This window comes from Argentina anserina, chromosome 3 (assembly GCF_933775445.1).
Source record: "Argentina anserina chromosome 3, drPotAnse1.1, whole genome shotgun sequence".
NCBI classification, from domain to species: Eukaryota; Viridiplantae; Streptophyta; class Magnoliopsida; order Rosales; family Rosaceae; genus Argentina; species Argentina anserina.
In genome coordinates this window covers 31,181,708-31,201,945 of record NC_065874.1, presented here as the reverse complement: position 1 = coordinate 31,201,945, position 20,238 = coordinate 31,181,708, and the positions used below count along the sequence as shown (strand labels likewise).

General features: G+C 38.9%; 3 protein-coding genes across 4 annotated transcripts; all 3 read right to left on the bottom strand.

Annotated features, from left to right (window-relative positions):
• Nucleotides 1-486: 486 nt before the first annotated feature.
• On the bottom strand, nt 487-4,848 carry LOC126788895 (ethylene-overproduction protein 1). Of its 2 annotated transcripts, XM_050514912.1 has the most exons (5): nt 4,551-4,847; nt 2,380-4,001; nt 1,786-2,077; nt 1,398-1,707; nt 487-1,107 (listed from the first exon to the last, which is right to left on the bottom strand). In XM_050514912.1, exons 2-5 carry the CDS (start codon nt 3,855-3,857, stop codon nt 896-898), a joined length of 2,292 nt encoding a protein of 763 aa, XP_050370869.1. In that variant the 5' UTR covers nt 3,858-4,001; nt 4,551-4,847; the 3' UTR covers nt 487-895. The 2 variants fall into 2 exon arrangements, with proteins under 2 accessions (XP_050370869.1, XP_050370868.1); XM_050514911.1 differs by having other exon boundaries at nt 2,380-4,848.
• A 2,294-nt stretch (nt 4,849-7,142) lies between these two features.
• On the bottom strand, nt 7,143-9,962 carry LOC126788897 (pentatricopeptide repeat-containing protein At2g30100, chloroplastic). Its single transcript, XM_050514915.1, has 2 exons — nt 8,916-9,962; nt 7,143-8,230 (listed from the first exon to the last, which is right to left on the bottom strand). The coding sequence occupies exons 1-2, from the start codon at nt 9,639-9,641 to the stop codon at nt 7,457-7,459; spliced, it is 1,500 nt and encodes a 499-aa protein (XP_050370872.1). The 5' UTR covers nt 9,642-9,962; the 3' UTR covers nt 7,143-7,456.
• Nucleotides 9,963-11,903: 1,941 nt separating this feature from the next.
• Nucleotides 11,904-19,034, bottom strand: LOC126785837 (DNA-directed RNA polymerases IV and V subunit 2-like). The gene is made up of 8 exons (XM_050511486.1): nt 18,897-19,034; nt 17,497-18,013; nt 16,921-17,133; nt 15,813-16,696; nt 15,102-15,393; nt 13,669-14,619; nt 13,207-13,478; nt 11,904-12,587 (listed from the first exon to the last, which is right to left on the bottom strand). Exons 2-8 carry the CDS (start codon nt 17,995-17,997, stop codon nt 12,086-12,088), a joined length of 3,615 nt encoding a protein of 1,204 aa, XP_050367443.1. The 5' UTR covers nt 17,998-18,013; nt 18,897-19,034; the 3' UTR covers nt 11,904-12,085.
• Nucleotides 19,035-20,238: the final 1,204 nt, after the last annotated feature.

The following is a 20,238-nucleotide window of genomic DNA, read 5'->3' as shown; positions in this document are numbered from 1 at the left end:
AAAATAAATCGATGGAAAGAAAGACACGAATGCAAAGAGAAAAACCACTTGTCAATAGACCGAGGTGGTCTCTGAGAAATCAGGGGCACAATCATAAAAAATCATCACAGGGTAAAAAATAGATACCCAAAAATACAGAGAAGGGCATCTCAGCAAATTATCAAAACACGGAGGGACTTAATTGTTTAAAACACAAAGAGAACTATTTTCCCAAAACCCCCCCCCCAATGAACAGTGAATTTCGGATCCAAGTTTAGTATAGAGAGAGAATAAGTAGGAGCTATGTGTTGAGTTAAAGGGCAGACTGGATTATTAAAGATTACTGCCTTCTAAACCTCCTATTCTCTATTCTCTTCTATTCTGAACCCTCTTCTAACCTCTGCCCCTTAGTCACCCTCTGCTCCTACATCAAATCCCTCCTCTGTTTTGGTACCAGAACTGCTCTCGCCATATATTGAACAAAATTTGAACAATTTGCAGTAACTGAGATATTTAAATCTCGCCATATGTACAATGGGACGTTACAGATATCCATTTTCTCACCAAGAGACAAATCAAACAGTTCTCAAGGTATAAGGATATAACAAAAAGATAAATATACAGCAGGGAATTCGAATCTGTAGTATATGTTCCCGCAGCCATCTTTATAAATTTCTTGACAAAAAGACTGCTCTCAATGCATGATGTGCAACCAACAATCGTGTATCCACAATGGCATATATATACACAGCAGTCCCTCAGTCGACTTTGCCTTTTTTCCAGGTGGGTTTACAGCTGGACTATCATGCTTCTGAGGAATTTTTTTTTTGCAGACATTGGAGTCCATGTATCATTGAAGATGAAGTCTCCTGCACATTGAACTCGTGAGGGGCAAAATATTCCAATTATTGCTAACTCAGTCCCGTGCTCTATTATAGAGATCAAGGGTGTCTGTGTGGTTGGGGTCCATGCAGAGAGCTGCTTGACAATCTTGTAGAGCAGAGCTGAGGTCTCCACTTGACTCATGAAAAGCAGCTCGAAGATGAAGCATTTGCAGGTCAGGCTTGAATGCTATTGCCTTTGTAAGCTCTTCTACAGCTTCCGATTCTTTTTGTTCATCCATCAGAACTAGTGTCATGGCATATCATATATTAGTGTAAGAGCTTTATTTACTGACTAGGCCAAATTCATGCTCTTGTTCTGTAATTTATCTTATACATAGTTTTATAACAAGAATATATTTGTTCCCTTATCTGCAGGGTGCTGCACTCCAATCTAAAACGGAATGAAATAAACTTCTTGTTTTGGCACCAAGATTCCTAAATGGGTGTTTTCATATCCAAATTTTTAGTTTTGCAACACATTATTAGAGAATAGAATGCAGGAACAGATATAATGTCCAGAGTCATAAAGATTACCTGCTGCCCTGTATCTGTATGGATACGTTCTCAATGGATCCAGTTCTGTTGCCATATCAAGATCTTTCTTAGCCATTTCAGGATCACAGTACTCGGATCGCTTCTCGTAAGCTGATGCATTATTTCGTGCCTTTTCTATTAGCTTGGTCATCTCCTCATATGCAGCTTTCTGTTGATTTTTAAGGTGATAAACACGCGCCAATCCTTGGTGAGCTCTAGTATGCTTGATGTCAAGAGCACTCAAGTAGCTATTTGCCGCCTCCTCAAGCTTACCACAATCAACATATATACTCCCCAAGTTATTCAATGCCTACAAAGTATCAGAATTACATTTCAAACAAGTACATCAAGGTACATGTTGAAGGACGAAAGCATGGATGATTCTCACCTGTCCTTTTCGAAGACCATCTGACGGGCATCTAAGAGCTTCCTCCAGCAGTTGAATAACATGAGATGAAGATTCAGGGTCCAGGCTAGCATCTGCCAATACATAAGCTTTGAGGAAAAAAGCTTCAAATGACCTCCGAGTGTGAATAGATTTTTCAGCCTTTGAAAGAGCTTGTTCACGATTTCCTGTGTCATATAAAATCCATCCTTCATACACCAGTCTCTCGTGGTCAGAACTAGCAGTATTTCTAGCCAACCGCAAACTGCGCATTGCAGCTTTCTGACAGTTCAACCTGAAATACACATGTATAAAAAAGGTTTAATAGATAGCACATAGTTCACCTGATTGATGGAACAGTATGTTACAATTCATTACAGCAACATGCAAGTGACACAGGTGGGGGCTCATTTGATTTGATATGTTAGGGTAAGAACAACTGTAAATTCACTTCAATCCAATTAGGTTCCCAAATAATCCAGATATATCATGATTTATATGATGAAAATATAACAAAGCAAGATGTCAGAATATACACAACACAAGCATTGCAGTTGAATAGCAAAGAAAGCAGTAGCTAGGATGGGAAATACATACCGTAAGAGAAGTAAAGATTGCCGAAACAGTAGAAGGCTCTTCCCAGGGTCATCCCTCAGCATATGATGTATGATAGCCAAAGAACCAATGTCATCAACAGAAGACCATAGATCATATAGATGCATCCAGCAATCAGCCTCGGTCATTTGTGTAACCCGATGGCTGAGAAGCTCAACCAAATGATCCCCCCTAGTCTTACCATGAAACATCATATAATTGGGTTCTAAAGTTAATAAAACACGAATATCTCGCAGAGCACTTTCATAATCTCCAAGAGCGAGGAAGAACCAAGCCCGTAATTCAATGCAGTCGGGTGACAGCTTAAACCTAATAGTTTTGTCAATCTCAGCAATGGCTCCACTAATTTGCTTCTCTTCCACCTCTGCAATAGCTCTATATTTGTATGGAAATGAAAGAATGGGATCTAGTTCAGTTGCAGAGCTCAAATCCGAAATCTTTTCCTTCCCAATATTGTAGAGGGAGCGTTCCTGGTACATCCACCCTGCTGGCTTGTACTCGGAGATAATAGAGCTCATCAATGTATAAGCAGAATATTGTTGCCCCTGCTTGTACTTGGTCCTTGCAACCCCGGCCACTGAATACACATGCCCTGCCTCAACTGCAGCCAGGAACCGATACTGTGCATCCTTAAACTCTCTTCTTTCAAGCAAAACACAACCCAATTGATGCAATGCAAGTGTTTTTTGCCACCTCTGGGTTGCGCATTCTTCCAACCTCTCCAACAACATCATAGTGGTTGTTGATACCATACTTTCCTCCATAGCCACATGGCTTAGAAAGTAATATAATAAGAAGGAACCATGCCCGGCCACGGCCAATCTCTCCCTAGTCTTTGAGCTACAAAGAAATTTCATCACCTTTGGATTGAACAAGGAATTCGGGAACTCTCTTAACAGTACCTGCAAGCAAGCTGCAACAAGAAGAAATGCCATCTCTTCCAAGCCATATTCAATAAGAACCAATGCATCATCAATGTTATCCACCATTGAAGCTAGATAAGCGTCACAGGCAGACTTCATCTCCTCACAACAGAACCTATTTGCAAAACAAAGAAGGTCCCCAACAACACCAGGACTAAATAAGTCCAACCTCCTAGTCCTACTATACACTTCCACAGCTCTCATTCCCTTTACAGATATCCCATTTTCCGAAAAATCTATTCTATCTTTTCTTGACTCTTTAAAACTGCCATACAACATAGCATTAAGCGGACTAGATAGCATTGCAATCTTACGCCTAACACAATTGATTTCTTCATTGTCAATACAAAATGTAACATCACTTTCCTCCTGGTCTAAGCTCACACACTCATTCTCATTCAAACTAGGCACATTAATAGCTTCACTTTGATCCTGATCACATTGGCAATGAGAAGAAATCAAATGTGGATCATACCCATATTCCAAAGCAATCTTAGGACACTCAAGAATTTGTCCACCACAATCCATAGCTGACATACCTGAGAGTTCATCTTCTCTCCTCTCAAACCTCAACCAAGCTGAAAGCACAACCTTAGAGTTGACATCAACAGCATTCTGTCGAGCAGCTCGTAAACACCTCCGAAGCAATTTGGGGTCCCCAAGGCTGCGCAGGATAGAGTACTGCTCCACAAACAACAATGATCTATCAGATTGAGATTCACAACTCTCTAACCGCCGATAGAGGTCAGCTAAGATCTCAACAAAGTCAATGGGCTTCAGGTGAGGCTCTATGGAGGGTTCAATGAGGTCTGTACTAGGGAGTCCATAAGGAAGAAGAAGAGCTTCAGTGACTGACACTGAAGAGTTGAAAGATTTGAGCTTTGTGTTTGACTTAAAAGACTTGAGTAGCTGACTATTGAGCTTAGCTCTTGAAACACCACCATGGGTTTTACCAGTTAAGGTTTCTATTGGATTCAAAGCATGGACTTGGGTGCTTGTGAATCGTTCTAGAAACTTAAGAGCACGCATATCTAAATGACAATATATCTTCTGCATATATGCACAAACAGAGAGTTTGATTCTAAAGCCTGAAACTTTCACAAACCCAGATCACTAAAAGTGTTGGGTCTTGAAAGAAAGTGGAAAAAGCTTGAAACTTTCACAAAACCCAGAACACTAAAAAAGTTGGGTTCTGAGAGAGAAGTGATGAAGTTTGAGACTTTCACATACCAAGGTGGTCTTTTTCAAGGTGGTCTTAGTTTGTAAAGAAGAAAGCTGAAAGTAAATGATCTCTGGCTTTGGGTTTTCTCTCTTCTTTCATGGGATATATTCTATAAGCAAATAGCTAAGCTTTTCCTATCTGTTGTCTCCATCTTTGTCACTCTGTGTTGGATGTCAAAAGGGGTTTTGGTGAACCTGAAACTCTGAAAGGCTAGCTCCAATTGAAGCAAGTTTTTCTTGGAGTCAGTTCAGAAACCAGACCATTATCACCCACTCCAACTCTGCCACCTGAATTTCGACTAGTCCAATTGAAAAAGGAAAAAACAATGCGGCAGTCCAAGAGAGTTGGTCAACTGATGAATTTTCAATCCAGCCTATCTTCAGCTTAACTGCTAATTAATTGATTAAGCAACTACAAGATATAAATTAAGGAGAAATTGGTTGTTAAGCAAGGGTATATTGCACCATTGAGTAAGCTTGTTAACAAAAGTTACTCAAAATAGTTACTGTATCCTATCTTAGACCTGAAGGGATTCTCGGGCAACTTTCTTTTCCGACCAGTTGAGAGTAATTAGGCACCTAATTACATCGATGTAAGTTCTAATATATCATAAAATATCAGACTACTTGTCACGAAAATATGTTTATGTTAGAGATTAGATTATGGGTTGAGCACTGTGGTTGAATGTCTAACTCAAAGATGGTCATACAAAATGGTTCTTAAGTCCCAAATCATATGAACATGCAAGAACGGATCAAACAATGGAGCAAGGAGCTAAGTAATGAACAAACAAATATAGTAGGGGACTTGGAACCAAAATTACCAAATCGGTTAGGAAAACAATAGATCTAAGAGCACTCTCGATGCCTATCTTAATTTAGTACCATGCTACATCTATATGCCTCCATGGTTGTTTGGTCTTTCTTATGTAATGCCTAAAATATAGTCTGACAAAAATTATTGTAAAATTATTGAAAAGTTGGTGAGGCATCTCTGTAATGTAATGTCTGTGACATCATTGCAACTTGGATGCTCATCTTAAAATAATAACAAAGCAGCAGCAGAAGCAGAAACAGCAATGGTGGGAATAATTTATCTCAATCAATTCATCAAAAAATGGATCATAGCAAAGAGCCAAGAAGCTATGACCATGTGCCAACAACACAATCCATGTGAGGATTCTGAAGCAGCTTTGTTTCTCATCAGTTCCTTACAGCAAGCTCATTCTCAGCAAACATGCATAATTCGCCCCAATGCTGCTTTACATTTCGCAACTCAAGCTATTTCTAGCACATATTACTTTGCAGCACAAAACTGGGGAGAAGTTGTGTGTATGGAAGCCAGGACTCTTGGCCAGATCACAAGTGGTGTTCAGACGCAGGTATACACATGAATTTCTGAGGCAAACATCTCCTCTACCACATGATGATTTAAAATTCAGGAGTTGAGCATTGTCTTGATATTCACAAACCCAATTTAACACACTTTTCATATGCACATGGTTGGCAGTGACTTGGACAAATATCAGAAGCAAAGTTTTAACTCCAAGGCGACACTAATCCTACTCTTGTTTTCATCCACAGAACCTCTTATTTAGATGAGGGCAAATCCACACAAACAAATCAGACTTTGCTGGTCTATGCTACACAATATATTGGACTGGGTCATGCTCAATGCAATAAGGTCAAACATGATGGCTATAGAACTAAATGAATTCAGATTCACTTGAAAGCTGATGTGATTCAAAGATGGAAATAGATGCATTAGACATCTTTAAGATTACACACCACACATATATAAGCTATCCAGCTATACTGCTCCCCTATCAGCTGCATTACAGAGTACTTATTATAATTCAAAAATAATTAGACAATCACATAATTTACACGTGAAAATAGATTAGATGGTACCCACCCAATCAGATTCCTTATATACTTTAATTTATAAGAAAAAACTATAAAGTGGCCGACTGTAAAGACAACAATCAGTGAAAGAATAAGAAATAATGCAGCACCAGCTCCAATAACTCTGATGGCTGCCATTGAAAAATTCTGGCCATTTTACAACCTATTAATATAAAGAGGCCAGCTCAATAAAGACGCAAACCAACCATTCTATTTTTCCAAAGGAAAGATCACTTCCCAGTCCAACATTTGGTCGAGTACAGAAATGAGAAAAGCATAATAAAGTTGGAGTTCATTACATTTTTTTATAATTTGAAAAACAAAATAAAACATGACTGGAAGAGTTAAAATAAGAACTGCAAAGTGAAAATAGTAATAGTAATAGTAATAGTCGTTGTTAGGGAGATGGAATGACCTTAGTCAGAAGTTTGGCTCGAGGATGGCAAATATCTGTTGTGTCAAGCACAGAAGCACATACAGACACACTGGCACAGACTGATACTATTATAATACACGACGTATGCAGGAAAAGAAACTAGAATAACACACAGATTCTTTCTTCTTAGATGTAGTAATCAATCCTAAGAGCAACAGAACTGTGATTCATATTATTAACATGCAATTTCACGATAAAACTGTAAGCCAGTGACACAGATTCATGAAAAAGATAAAAAGGTACAAGCAGAAAAAACAGAGTGCCTGTGAAACATACCTGTAGCATATATACGAAGTCTACTTAATTACATAGGGTTGAAGCTTCATTATTATGTTTACAGTAGCCACCATATACACAAGTGAAAGATCCCCGAGAACAATATATACTCAAGAACAACTTTTAGATATTGCAGTTTATCAGCCTCTAGGTTGACCAGGTCAGAGCTTGAAGCCTCCCAAAACTATACAAAATCAGCATTTAAGAGCACCGAGACTATAGGAGCTTGTGCTATAAATCTTGAACCACGAAACTATACTTCAATATTCACTGAATCTCTGAACTTCTTGCAAATTGTCTAGACTGTCTTTATGATCCAAAGCTTGTATTTCTTTATGTACAGATATAGAAGGCATGATTCAATCAAATTGGCATCTGAAAGGCGCTTGCAAAGTTTGAGGTAAGTGTCAACCATACCAGACTGTTGAATCCTTTTTCGTAGCCCATGCAACACAGCTGCTCTATCCAAATACTCCGGGAACAAGCCCAAATCAAGCATTTTGATTACTGTTTCTGCAGCATCATTAAAATGTCCTCCTTTAATGTAACCTCTTAACAGCCATGATAGGCTTTTCTTTTTACATAAAGAGCTGGTAACCTCTGTCCTAGTAAGCAACCTTCCTATGGCACTAGTTTCCTTGCGGGAAGCACAGATGGCTAAAACAATGTCATAAAGGTCCCCATCAGGCTCTTTGCCCACAAGCTTCATTTCCCACAATTGTCTTTCGGCCTCAAGTCCACGTCCAGAACAGATATACATAGCCAGAAGCCTCTCATGAACCACCCCACAGAGTTTAGCACCTCCCTCTTGAATCACCCAATTTGACAACTGTACTCCATCAGCTAGAAGATCAGACTGATATATCTCAATCAGCCCAACATCTTCCGAGTCAAATTCAGCCACCAACCCAGCTCTTGTAAAAGCTTTCAATTTGCGTAAAGCTTTTCCAAGCTCATTCAGTTCTTTAACCACAGCTGTCATTGCAATGAGGTAGCTGTGAACCTCAGGCTTCAACCCAGATTCTCTTAGTTGAATGACAAACTTCACTGCATCCCTATAGTTGCCATCAACCTGCAGAAGCACATTTAATAGGTCATTAGCATATTTTTGACAACGGGTTTTATTATGTGTTACTGAAAACAGAAAAGTTATTACAATGCTGGCTGTGCAAAGGAACGTTGAAGGGCTAAATAAACATTAGAAAGCCAAGTAAAACAAACAACTTTCTATCAACCAATATGTGTTTTACTACTATACCAACTAGCAGTGTGCATTACCACAACTTATATAATAATTAAGAGCCATAGAAATCAACCAGTGGTATATAGTCTTAACATTAACAATTTGTACTGCGTAATTTGATAATAAAGTGGCACTGATGCAATACAAGTGAAGATGGTAAATATGCTAAAATAGTGAATCAATAAAAAAAACTTGGAAATTGACCTAATGCAAACAACTTACTGTTTACCAATTAATTATGATTTCATCTGTATAACACTTACAAGTCAGCTGGACATAAAGACCTTTGATAATCTAGGAACAAGACAAGCATTCAAATTTATTCTAATAATTCCACACAGCAAGTTAAATTCACCTCAAATCTGAAACAAGCTGAAGATAAATGATTAAACGTAACATAAAAAATGGGACGTGCACAAGGTAAAATTCAGCAGCATCTAAATTCGCAAGTGAAGAACACTACTATTGACAACGAAATAGCACTCGACTGAGAATCAGTTAACAAAGCACTCACCATCATCTTCCAAGCAAGATACCCAGTAGGCCCTCCTCTATGCCCATCTCTATCATCTTCCTCCGAATACACAATCCCCCTTTTCAACACTTCCTTCACAAACGAAACCGCATTCTCCTTCTCCCCCACCTCCCAATACAACGAAATCGCCTTCTCCATCATGCTGAAACTCGGCTTCAAACCAACACAGTCCACATCCACCAACAGGTCAATCACATCGGCGACATCATTCCCCTCCTCAATCAACCTCTTCAGCCAGCCACACATTATCGAAACCATCAGCTCCATCGTCTCCTTATCGACCCTATTCTCCTTCCTGAGCCACTCAAACACCTCGAGGGCACACCACGAGTCCCTCCCCTCCTGGGAAAAGTACACCAGCACAAGCTGCAGCTCCCGGGCCGATAACCGGTCATTCATTTCCTCAAGAACATCAGAGGGCTCCCTCCTCATCCCCTCCAACTCCTCAATTGCCTGAAAGAAACTCTCCCCCATTTCATCCTCATCATCACTCGTCACGAACTGGTCCAACTGAACCGACCCAAACAGCCTAAAGTCACGACCTTTACCCCATTTCGCAACCACAAAGTTGCTATCTTTCATTCTCAAACTAACACTACAAACCCTAGGACAAGCTTTCCCTGAAACCCCGCCGCCGCCGAAACGGTGTCGTCTGGCTGCGATACACGTCTGGGTCAACGAAGCGAGGCCTTGAGCAGAGGCCATCGTCTCCCCCCAAATCCCCAATTCAATTCAACGAAACCAAATTGAAAGTCTAAAACCCTAGAAATTAAGGTAGGCTAATCATTGAGGTAAAGTAAAATTGAGGTGGAGTAAAGCATACCCTTTGAGACGAATTGAAGGAAGAGAGCAGGGTTTCGAAGCTAATGGATACCCTTAGATTCCTGAGAATCTGAAATGTGAAGGAGAAGGAGGGTTTTGGATATGATCCAAAAGCGTCGTTGTAGTTGGTTTAGGGGGGTTTTGGAATTGTGAGGTGATACTGAAATGGCCGAGCTTTGCCACCACTGGTGTTTGACACACACATACACACTGATGACAAACACCGTCGTTTTTCCCACCGTTGCATTTGGCAACGTGTGTAGGTGAGAAGTCCACTCCTCTAGGAATCATTCATTCTCCTCCCTTTATAATCAATGTTTTAAAAATCACTCGGCGTTAATCGGTCGAACACCTGAAAATCAGCGCCAAGATGATTAATTAGAAATTAATCAAATTTATATTTTTATATATATTTTAAATTTTTAATAACAAATAATTATATAATTACAATAAAAATAAAAAATATAATACATGAAATTAATGTAAAATATATATAATGTCTACAATACTGAAAATACATATGTTCTTAATCATTAGAAATGTTCAACAATATTGATCTAATGATCTTAGCCTCTTAGGAAAAAAAAGAAATATAATTCAACAACAATGAACTTAGGAAAATCAATAATAAGAAACACAATTCACCAACCCTTTGGAAATTAAGAAAAACAATTCAAACAACGGGAATGCATTTTTGCAAGCATAATCCCTCAGAGCTCATCAAATTCTTCTTCTCCATATCATTCAAGTACTTCTTTTGTATCCGAATCAAACTCAAAATCCAAAACTAAAAAAAAAAAACCCAGGATCCGCCCAACCGCCTAGGCGGACAAAAATCGGTCAGTCGCCTAACACCGCCGTTTAGCCCAAAATCACGGCGGCCAGGGGTCTCCGAGCGCCTAGGCGGCGATTTTTAGAACATTACTTCTAATGAAGAGAAATTCTCCATTTTGTTTTCTTCTTCTGATCATATTTTATCCACTAGAATTATCACCTAATATTTACTCTTACAAGCTTCTTCTTTTTTACGATGTAAAACTTCTTAAATTTGATTCATAGAAGTTGTACCCATTAGGTCAGTTTGTTGTGAAATGTTCACTTTATCCTACCTTTTTGTGCTTCTTGTCAAGCATTAACTAGTAGATGAGGAAGTTAGTATCACAATATACTCCCTATCTTTCACAACATTGTAATTTTTTGTAACATAGATACGTGTATGCGTAAATGCATACACGTGTTAGATGATGCATCACCAATTACTGGGGCGTAGAAAGAGCGTTAAACGAACTTCTGCATTTCGCATGACCGGAACTTTGGACCAATGAACCAAACGGCCTAGTGCCCTAGTCCTCCTCTCCTCTTTTCATTCCAGTACCCTCATGATCCGACGGCTGCTTGCAAATTGTGAGATGACTGAGATCCATACGTTTGGACACTGCAGCCATTTCCTCATTTTGGTAGGATGATCTTATCATGTGATACAGTGATGGCACAAATCTGATCATGTTCTCAATTAGTAACACCAGCGAAGATGATGACTTTGGTACTGTTGGTATCTATTCGGAGAGCCGACTACCTTTTCACTCGTCGATCAATAACATCATATGCAAGGCGACCTAAGGAAGATCAACTCAGTCACTGACAATCTGACATCTTTGAACAGTGATTATTGTTTTACTTTGTTCTTGATAACAGTTATTATTCAGTTCAACAAGTAATGTACCAGTCTTTCAAATAACAGTAATATGAGTGAAACAGAGCTACATTGTATGATTGTATTTGCAATCTCTTCATTGTGTTGTGACTTGTGAGCTTAATAGATCTCTGTTTAAGCTAATGAATGAGATATGCCTTGTAAGTCACGACACAAACACCGAGTATAAGGTTTTGATACAGCAGTCAAAATGGAGAAGCTCGAACTTAGTAAAAGTGAAAACCCCACCGGGCGGTAACTAAAAAGCTTCCTACTGTCAATGTCAAATCGGTTTCGGAGCCATAAGAAATCTTTGTTCCTTGTCATTAACAGAATATAAGTTGAAAAAGTTGAGAGACCTGTTATATGACAATCAACTTTGAATCACCAGTTGCTAGTGCCCTCCCATTCTCAGCAATATCGAAAGAGTCCCGAGTAAAAGGACCTTAGAATTTCAGTGACCAAGACTAGATAGATATTTACAACCCTGAGTCAAAAGAGAATAGTTCCTAATTAAGGACTAAACACCTGGACCTTAATAGTTCAAAACCTACTGGGAAGTAAATGGAAGTCATGGATATGTGTACTGGAGTTATACTCTCACAAAAGTATTCTGATGATCAGTAGTCAGTACTCAACAGAGCCTGGTCTCAAACTTCAGACTTATGCCCATGCTGAATAGCTCCTGGCCCAATAGCTTGGCCCCGTATGGCACATTGACCCTCACAATGTTATCAGCAGAGTCGCAGACCCGGCAATAGGGACCCCTGATTTTGCGGCCACCAGTCACTTTCCGCTCAATCACATTAGCTGCATTCTGGCATTTCTGGCAAACATTCATCAGCGAGGAGTCACTGAGGGTAAAGAGACGTTCGTGCAAGTTTGCTGATGCTCCATGGGCTATAAGGCAGTCACGCTCCATCTCACCAAACTTGATCCCACCAAATCTCTTCCTGTCTGCCACAGGCTGTCGGGTTAGAGGATGAACTGGCCCCGTGTTCCTAAATTTCACTTTATCTTCAGACATGTGAATCAGCCGTTGATAGAATGTCGGGCCCATAAAGATCAGTTGGCGAACCATTTCACCAGTTCTGCCGTTGTATACTCTCTCATTTCCCCATCTTGAAAATCCAGCTCTGTCAAAGATGGCAAATATTACATGAACCAGTTTACTCATTTATAGTCGGTAGCCATGTAAATTCCATTTGAAAAAAAATGGATAACTGAAAAAGTGAAAAATGAACCAAAACTATGGAATTTAGTAACCTACAATCAAATGACACTACATTTACTCATTTATAGTTGGTGACATGTAAATTCCATTTGAAAAGGAATGGATAACTGAAAATGAACCAAAACTATGGTAGTTAGTAACCTACAATCAAATGACACTACATCCTGCAAGGCTTCACACAGAAATTACAAGATTCCTTTTGCTAGTTTTATAAATAGCAAACTTGTAGTCTAACCGACATTGCCCATAGATCTAACAAGTGTTTATCGCAGCATAAAATATACAGCTTGAGTATAACTACCCTCAAACCCAAGTAATTTTCTCAACTTTCTGCAATCTAGGGACAAATGCAAGGCCCATGAATAGTCTGAACTATGCCCCTTGGTAGAGCTGGAGTCTTGGAGAAATACAAGATTACCAGTGTCAGGCGCAGTTCAGAGAATTCAGACCCTATAGTAAAGTCAAACATGTATAAAGTTGAGGTAGCATACAATTCATATAAATAGAATGACATAGTTTACCTATGAAGCTGGTCTGTGATGTCATCAAAAGAGAGAGTGGAGAAAGGGGTAGCATATCTCTTTGAACCACCACAAGCAATCCCCTTCCCTAAAGCAGCCTCTAGAAGTTGTCCAGGAGTTTGTCTTGAAGGAAATGCATGTGGATTAATCACAATATCTGGAACTATCCCTTGTATTGTGAATGGGAAGTTCTCCTGAGACTCCAAAAAACCTAGGACACCCTTTTGCCCATGCATGCTAGAGAACTTGTCTCCAAGAGAAGGAGAACGTACCTAGAACAAAAAAGGAAAAATTAACAAATATTAGTGGTTATGACATTATTTCTTAATGTAGATGGGGAAAGCAATAGCATGCCTTACAACAATTATTTGACGTTGGATTTTCTGCAGCAGGCCAGCAGATGTGCACGCATCCGCACAAATGTTCATGCACCATATTAAGCACATAGTTATGAAAACATACCTGTCTTAATGATACCACAGCGAAGTTCTTGCCATCGTCATTAGAGGAAAGCACAACCTTCTGCACCATTCCCCTTTCAGTATGCTTCAATTTGATGCTATGATCAGAACCAGATTCACTGCACCTCCCGATAATAATATCCCCACTCTGCAGACTGGCACCAACACAGGGGAACCCGTCGTCATCAAGATTGTCAACACGTCCAAACTTACTCTGGATTTTGCCAAAGTTTACACACTCATCTGGTTTTCGTCTTTTTTCCAATGAGAGCTTGTTTTCAACTTCAGCCTTGTAACTCCTTATGTGCTCAGTTCGAAACATACCACGCTCCAGTGATGCCCGGTTCATTACTATTGAATCTTCTTGGTTATATCCAAGGTGCACATTGACTGCAACAATTGCATTCTGGCCATTGAAGTACTCAGGCTTTGGCATAATACCATTATGTCCCACTGGATATCCTGGTTTTCCAAGGGAATCAGATATCATTGTACGAAAAAGGGGCCTCTGGGGGTAGTGCAAGTTGTGTGACAAAGTATCCACTCTGAGGTTAGGATTTGTAGTAGAAAAACCAATAGCCTGCTGAGAGTGCTTCTGTGACTGGTACAGCACCCTCCTTGCATGATCATGATTTGCAAAGGGAATTATACCGCAGCTCAAACCTAACAAGAAGGACATGTCCAACTCACAGTGTGTGTACTTCACAACCAAGTTTCCCTGTTGTTCCATGAATAGATATTTAATGGCCCATGCTGTACGACAGTCCTCTTCTTCTTCTGGACCAATGAGCTCAATTATTCCCTTGTCCAGAAAATCCTGGAAGGTATACTTTTCTCCTTTTGCTGCTGTAATCTTTTTCAGATTCTGAACAACCAAGAGTGGACGAAGAATCCTTCCAGAATCAGAAAATATGCACACCTCTCCTTGATGTTCATCTCTTTTAATTTCCACCTAAACCAATATCATTACAATGCTTTATATATCAAAAAGACTGAGACATGCTTCCCTATTAACATGCAACTAGCTTAGTAGCAAAGAAAAATCACTGTTCAAATGACAGGTGAATAAAACTTTGATAACCACACTGCCCACACACAGGCAACATACATGAAATCACATTAATCCCAAGTCAAAATATAGGCAGTTTTTAAAGATGGGAGAGACTACCCCTAGTACTTCCAATCACATTTATTAGTTGATGAGAATTAAATCATATCCTATGATGTATCTTGAATGTAGAGAAAAAGAAAAATGCTTTTAGGAGAAGGAAAAAGAGAAGAGCTTTTAGGAATGAGGAAAAAGTATGCTCCTACAGCTTGTCCCTAATCCACAGTACCTTTATAGACATTACTCTCCAATTAAACTGCAACACAATCAAAACATGGCAAATATACCAAGACCACAACAAAGTAAAATATGAACAAGAGAAAAACCTGATTTGGCAACTTTTTACTGCGTCGTAACCTCCTTAGTCTCATTACAAAACCAAGGGAATCTACACAAACGCCAACCCAGTCACCATTCAGAAAAATTTTATGCTTCCCATCCAGTGAAGTAGAGGTATCATCGACCAATTCCTCCATGCCACATTTGAGAAATTTGGGCAATATGGGCTCCAATATATTTATACTTACAAGCGCAGTGGTAGCCATGTTTTTTACAAGTCCACAGTTCTCACCATCTGGGGTTGAGAGAAAGCAAACCTTACCCCAGTGAGAAGGATGCCTGCATTGACAAGCTTCTATTAACTACAATCGCAATGTACATAATTACACCAAAGGAGAAAACTTTGTTGCGACTAAACCATTTTAATGTTATATAACCAGTCATTATAATCAAGATAAGAAACTTAATAGGTCCAGGCTCTACTAACGTATCATTTTTCTCCCATTTAGAAACTATGAATGCTGAAGTAATAGATCTGAGATTGTTGAAGTGTGGCTTTACTATCCAAAGGTAGTTAACTCAATTCCATAAATGAATGGTATAAGGAAGACCACTTGGCCAAAAAGTATGAATATCAAGAGTTGAGTACCAGCAGATATGATCTAGCAAATTGTTTCACATTTTCACCATTGACCAGGATATAGCTGCTGGAAGGAAAGGATGAGACAATAGTTGATTAAAGCTTAAAAGGTACTTACGGATATCTGGCATCTCCAGCCTTGCCCGTATATTGAACTTGTTGGCGTGTCTTCCTCATATCAATCATCGTTTGTAGTGGATTCGCTCGCCCAATATTTGCGACCACACCTGATATCCTCTCCATCCTCTTGAAAGGATGACACCATGCTCCAGTAGAGAAGGCCCTGGAAACACCATTGGTAACTACAGAAGCATCTAGATAGTGTTCCACTGGTCTGACAACACGATCACCACATAGGTCTCTCTGAAGAGCCTTTGCCATGCGCCTCCGTGCATGTGAAATATGTGCCCTCAGCTCTCGTTCTAGAAGCTCGCTTGCTAATTCCAACCTCTTGTTTCTAAAGTCATCCCTATTGTCGCATTTCCTTCGGCCACTGGAGGTTTGTAAAAGACACTTCACCATATATCCTAGAAAGCGAGCCTTCTGCTTCAATCCTCTCAGATTAGGAAATAGGTACATGCTAATGCAGTCTTCAATGCTTTCTCCGGGTGGAAATGTCGTACTCTTTATCACTTCTTCAACATACCTCAGAGCATTCTTTCTCCTACGAAAGTCATCTTTTCGCTCATCAGCATCACGTATTGAGGCAAACAATATGTTCGAAATGCCTGCATCTTCTATGCCATAATCAATTAGATCAATAACTTCTTTGTCTGAACTAACCCCAAGGGCAAAAAACCAAATCCAAACAGGAATTTCCGTTGACATAAAGTACACAGACATGACTTTCTCCACTCCTTCAATATTTTCAAGTTTTGAAATCCCAGATAATCTAATTATGAGCCTATGTCGCTTGACCTCTGACCTATATGCTACTGTGAGCCCCTGATGATTTGTAATCAGAAGTCTCTTTAAACAGCTTTGTTCTTGAGCGATAAAGGTCTGCAATACACATTCCACAAATGTCACCAGATCATGCAAAAAAATATAAAACTTTGTCCAAGGTTGAACATTTTAAACACATCTGATAACCAGGAACAAGTGAAAAACTAGAAAACAAATGAAATTCACATCGTCCACAGGGACTTTCGAGGAAAAGAAACAATTTAGTTTACAATTTAAAAAAGTTATACACGGGAATGAGATCCAAGTATTTTCGAGCTAACCTTTTCTGCACCCTTGATTATAAAGTAGCCTCCCTGGTCAAACTCACAGTCACCTTTTTCTACTCCCTTCATCCAACACAAGTTAGACCTCACCATTACAGGAAGTCTACCAATTATGACGTCCCTGCTGTCAGTACTCACAATATGCTTGTCCAGATGTTGCTCCGATCCAGTTTTAAACTTGTCACTTTTCACAAGATTTTGAGTATATACCTGGAAGATAAGATATCCATATACATAAAGGGTATCATTAGGTTCTACATAAACATTTTTTTTTATTTTTTCAGATTAATACGTGGAAAATGACAACCCCCACCACAATTCTTTCTATGTGTGAGCACAGACAAGCAAATTATAAATCAAACTAGGACATAGCAATCCTTTCTACATAACTTTTTTATGTACTCTTCTAAATACATGTCAGATTAGATTAAATGCATCTGTAAACTAAAACCAGGTACCCTGGCTACATAATTAGACCATCTGTAGCACAAGAAAAGCTGCAGAAATCACATAATGCGATAAGATCGAATAAACTGCATTATGCATTTAATGAAACTTGTTAAACTTATTTACCTGGACAGTAATATTGACTGACATCCTGGCAGAGTAAGTCATGTTCTGAAGCCTAGCATGCCTGGGTAACATGTTATACTCCTTGTCATTATCCGAGCCTCCCCAAAAACATGGTTTATTCAGGGTAACTTTTCCAAACTTGACAGATGCAAACCGCCAGTCAGCATCCTTCTTCTTTGATGGGTCATATGTAGGCTCAACTACAATCTCACCAAAAGAATCGAAGACCCTCTGTATCCCATTCTCAACAAAGTCATTGTATGAGTTTATTTGATGACTGAGAAGGCCATACTCCTTGAAAAATGACACTGATGCCTCCTTACAAAAATCCTTGAGAAACACTTCTCCCAAATCATGTATGCTAGTCAAATCATCGAAATCATCGAAATCATCATCAAAATCCATGTCCTCAATATCCATGTCCTCAATATCCCCATTGGAAAAACCTTTTCCCTTGCTACTCATACCTATATCTCCTTTGGCATCCGATGACGCTCCCATTGGATTCAATATCAATCTACATCACAAGAAGATGAAAATGGAAAATAGTATCAGTTAACCAACCAAACACACTAATTGATTGCAGAGATACAAATGGAAAAGAAAACAATAGAACTCCAGTTACCCCAACAAAGCAACACACTGTTCAATACAGATGTATAGAAAACAACCAATGCAAAAAGAAGATTCTCTTCCAGACTACACTATACCGCCTACACTATAGCCTAAGAAGCTAACAGTACACATAGTAGATACAAAAAGTCGAGTAATACATTCCAATTCTGCACAGCTTTTCTTCATTCCAAGGATCACCAGCTCACATCGGAATTTCACTTCTGTAAATACACCTCAACAGTCCCCTAATCCATGGTCAAACAAGTGAGAAAATCTTATTCAACCTAATAACCCTCTTCAGACAATGAAACTCCTCCATCAATTTTATTTAACCAAACTTTCAAACCGAAATATCCAGCTTCTATCAACAAACAACTCTACTGTCAGTTAAACACAAACACATGAAGTAAAAAAAGAAAAAAGAAAATAATAAACACAAAAAGACATGCAAAACAGAAAAGGAGATAAAATTTAGGTATAAACACTTCAAAAAAGACCTATTTGAGAGCCAACCCAGTAACAAAAACCCCATTAAAGCACATCAAACTCTTCAGAAACAAAACCCCATCCAAAAAAATTGAACCTTGAAACCCAGAAATTTCCAGTTTTGATCATCAGAAAACAAATGGGCTAAAACCGTAAAAAATGAACACAAAAAGAGAAACAGTGTATATATAAATAAACACATGCAAGGAAGCTATAGAGTGAGCTTCATCAGAGAGTCTGGGTAGAACCCCAAACCCCTGATCGTGAAAAAGGTTGGGTTTTGAGATGAAAGGTGTTACCTTTGGGGCTTAACGAACAATGCAGGTGAAAGCCTCCGGCTTTAAGTCTCAGCGGCTCTCAATTGCAGAGAAAATGGGTCTCTGCTCACTCTGTGAGAGAGGAGAGTATTGGAGCCAAAGTTGTGAGACTCCTCTGAACACTACAGGGCACTAAAGGCAGAGCAGTTTTGGGCATTATTGATGGTCTTGTTATTTTCCCTTATTTTACACTATTTTATTTAATAATAAAGATCAAATGAGAAAATTAGGGAAATAAAATAAAATTTATAAGTGAAGTGGAATTAGAAGAAAATAATTGTTTTTGTCCTTCTAGAATATGGAGAGATTCCTTCAATTCAAGCCCCACAAGTTGACGTAATTGGCAAAATTTTAGGAATGATACATGAATTATCCTCATTGAGAATTTAAATGATTCAACTTTCAAAATTATAACATTAATACGTGATCTTACAAAACCCAACTTGTTTTGGCACACATCGTTAATAACATTGTTAGATTCATGTTTCTTTTGATTTTTTAGAGGGTAAAGTGGTATTTTTCTTCTTCTTCTTCTTCTCTCTTATGCCTTCCCAACATCTTCAACTGCAACTCTTTGCTTCATCTCCACCACCTGCGACTCTTCAATCTCCGACCTAGTCTGACACTTTGTGTCTTCATAATTCCTCTACACCACTTTTCCTCCAAACCAAGATCAGATCATTCTCAGGTTTCAATCCCAACCCCAAAACCGAATTGTCTATTATAAGAAATCATATTCATAGCTTTCAGAACCCAACCCCAAAACCGAATTGTCCACTTGATTTCATTGACTTCTTGCTCCCAACTGGAGTCTCTAAACATTCGCATCCTCAAGTTGGGTGTCTTTAGGATCCATGGGTTTCTTCCTTCCCATTGTAATTAATTTGGTTTAATTCATGATAGAGAATCATGGAGAAGTAATCTGTTTCAAAATTTTTCATCTCAATTGAACACCACTAACAGAATATTCATGGAGAAGAAATACAACGATGCTCAAGAGTTTGAATCTCAAATTGCTCATCTTGATATAGGAGAGTAGTGGGATTGATTGAGAGCCGTATACGATTCGATATTTGTTGTCAAAGCTTTCTCTCAAGGATCCATCAGATCTCCATAGCCCTAAGAGGAGAGAAATTTTAGGTAACTCTAGGAAAGACGAACTTGCCCTAAGGTTTAACAGAATAGAAACTAACTAACCGGGTTGATAAACAAATGCACCTAAATTGGGTTGTAATATGAATTCCATGTACTAATGATAGTTTTAAAAGTATATTCACCTTAATTCTTAGTGATCTATATATTCTTCATGTACCATTTTTCAAAT

Excerpts from the sequence above, each read along its gene's own strand:
- LOC126788895 (XM_050514911.1), bottom strand. The coding sequence starts at position 4,376 with ATGCAGAAGATATATTGTCATTTAGATATGCGTGCTCTTAAGTTTCTA. Across the intron at positions 2,078-2,379 it reads CAATCTTTACTTCTCTTACG|GTTGAACTGTCAGAAAGCTG; the intron begins GTATGTATTTCC and ends TGTGTATTTCAG. Across the intron at positions 1,108-1,397 it reads ATACAGATACAGGGCAGCAG|TTCTGATGGATGAACAAAAA; the intron begins GTAATCTTTATG and ends CCATGACACTAG.
- LOC126788897 (XM_050514915.1), bottom strand. The coding sequence starts at position 9,641 with ATGGCCTCTGCTCAAGGCCTCGCTTCGTTGACCCAGACGTGTATCGCA. Across the intron at positions 8,231-8,915 it reads ATCTTGCTTGGAAGATGATG|GTTGATGGCAACTATAGGGA; the intron begins GTGAGTGCTTTG and ends GTGCTTCTGCAG.
- LOC126785837 (XM_050511486.1), bottom strand. The coding sequence starts at position 17,997 with ATGGGAGCGTCATCGGATGCCAAAGGAGATATAGGTATGAGTAGCAAG. Across the intron at positions 16,697-16,920 it reads TAATCAAGGGTGCAGAAAAG|ACCTTTATCGCTCAAGAACA; the intron begins GTTAGCTCGAAA and ends TGTGTATTGCAG. Across the intron at positions 13,479-13,668 it reads CTGTGGTATCATTAAGACAG|GTACGTTCTCCTTCTCTTGG; the intron begins GTATGTTTTCAT and ends TTTTTGTTCTAG.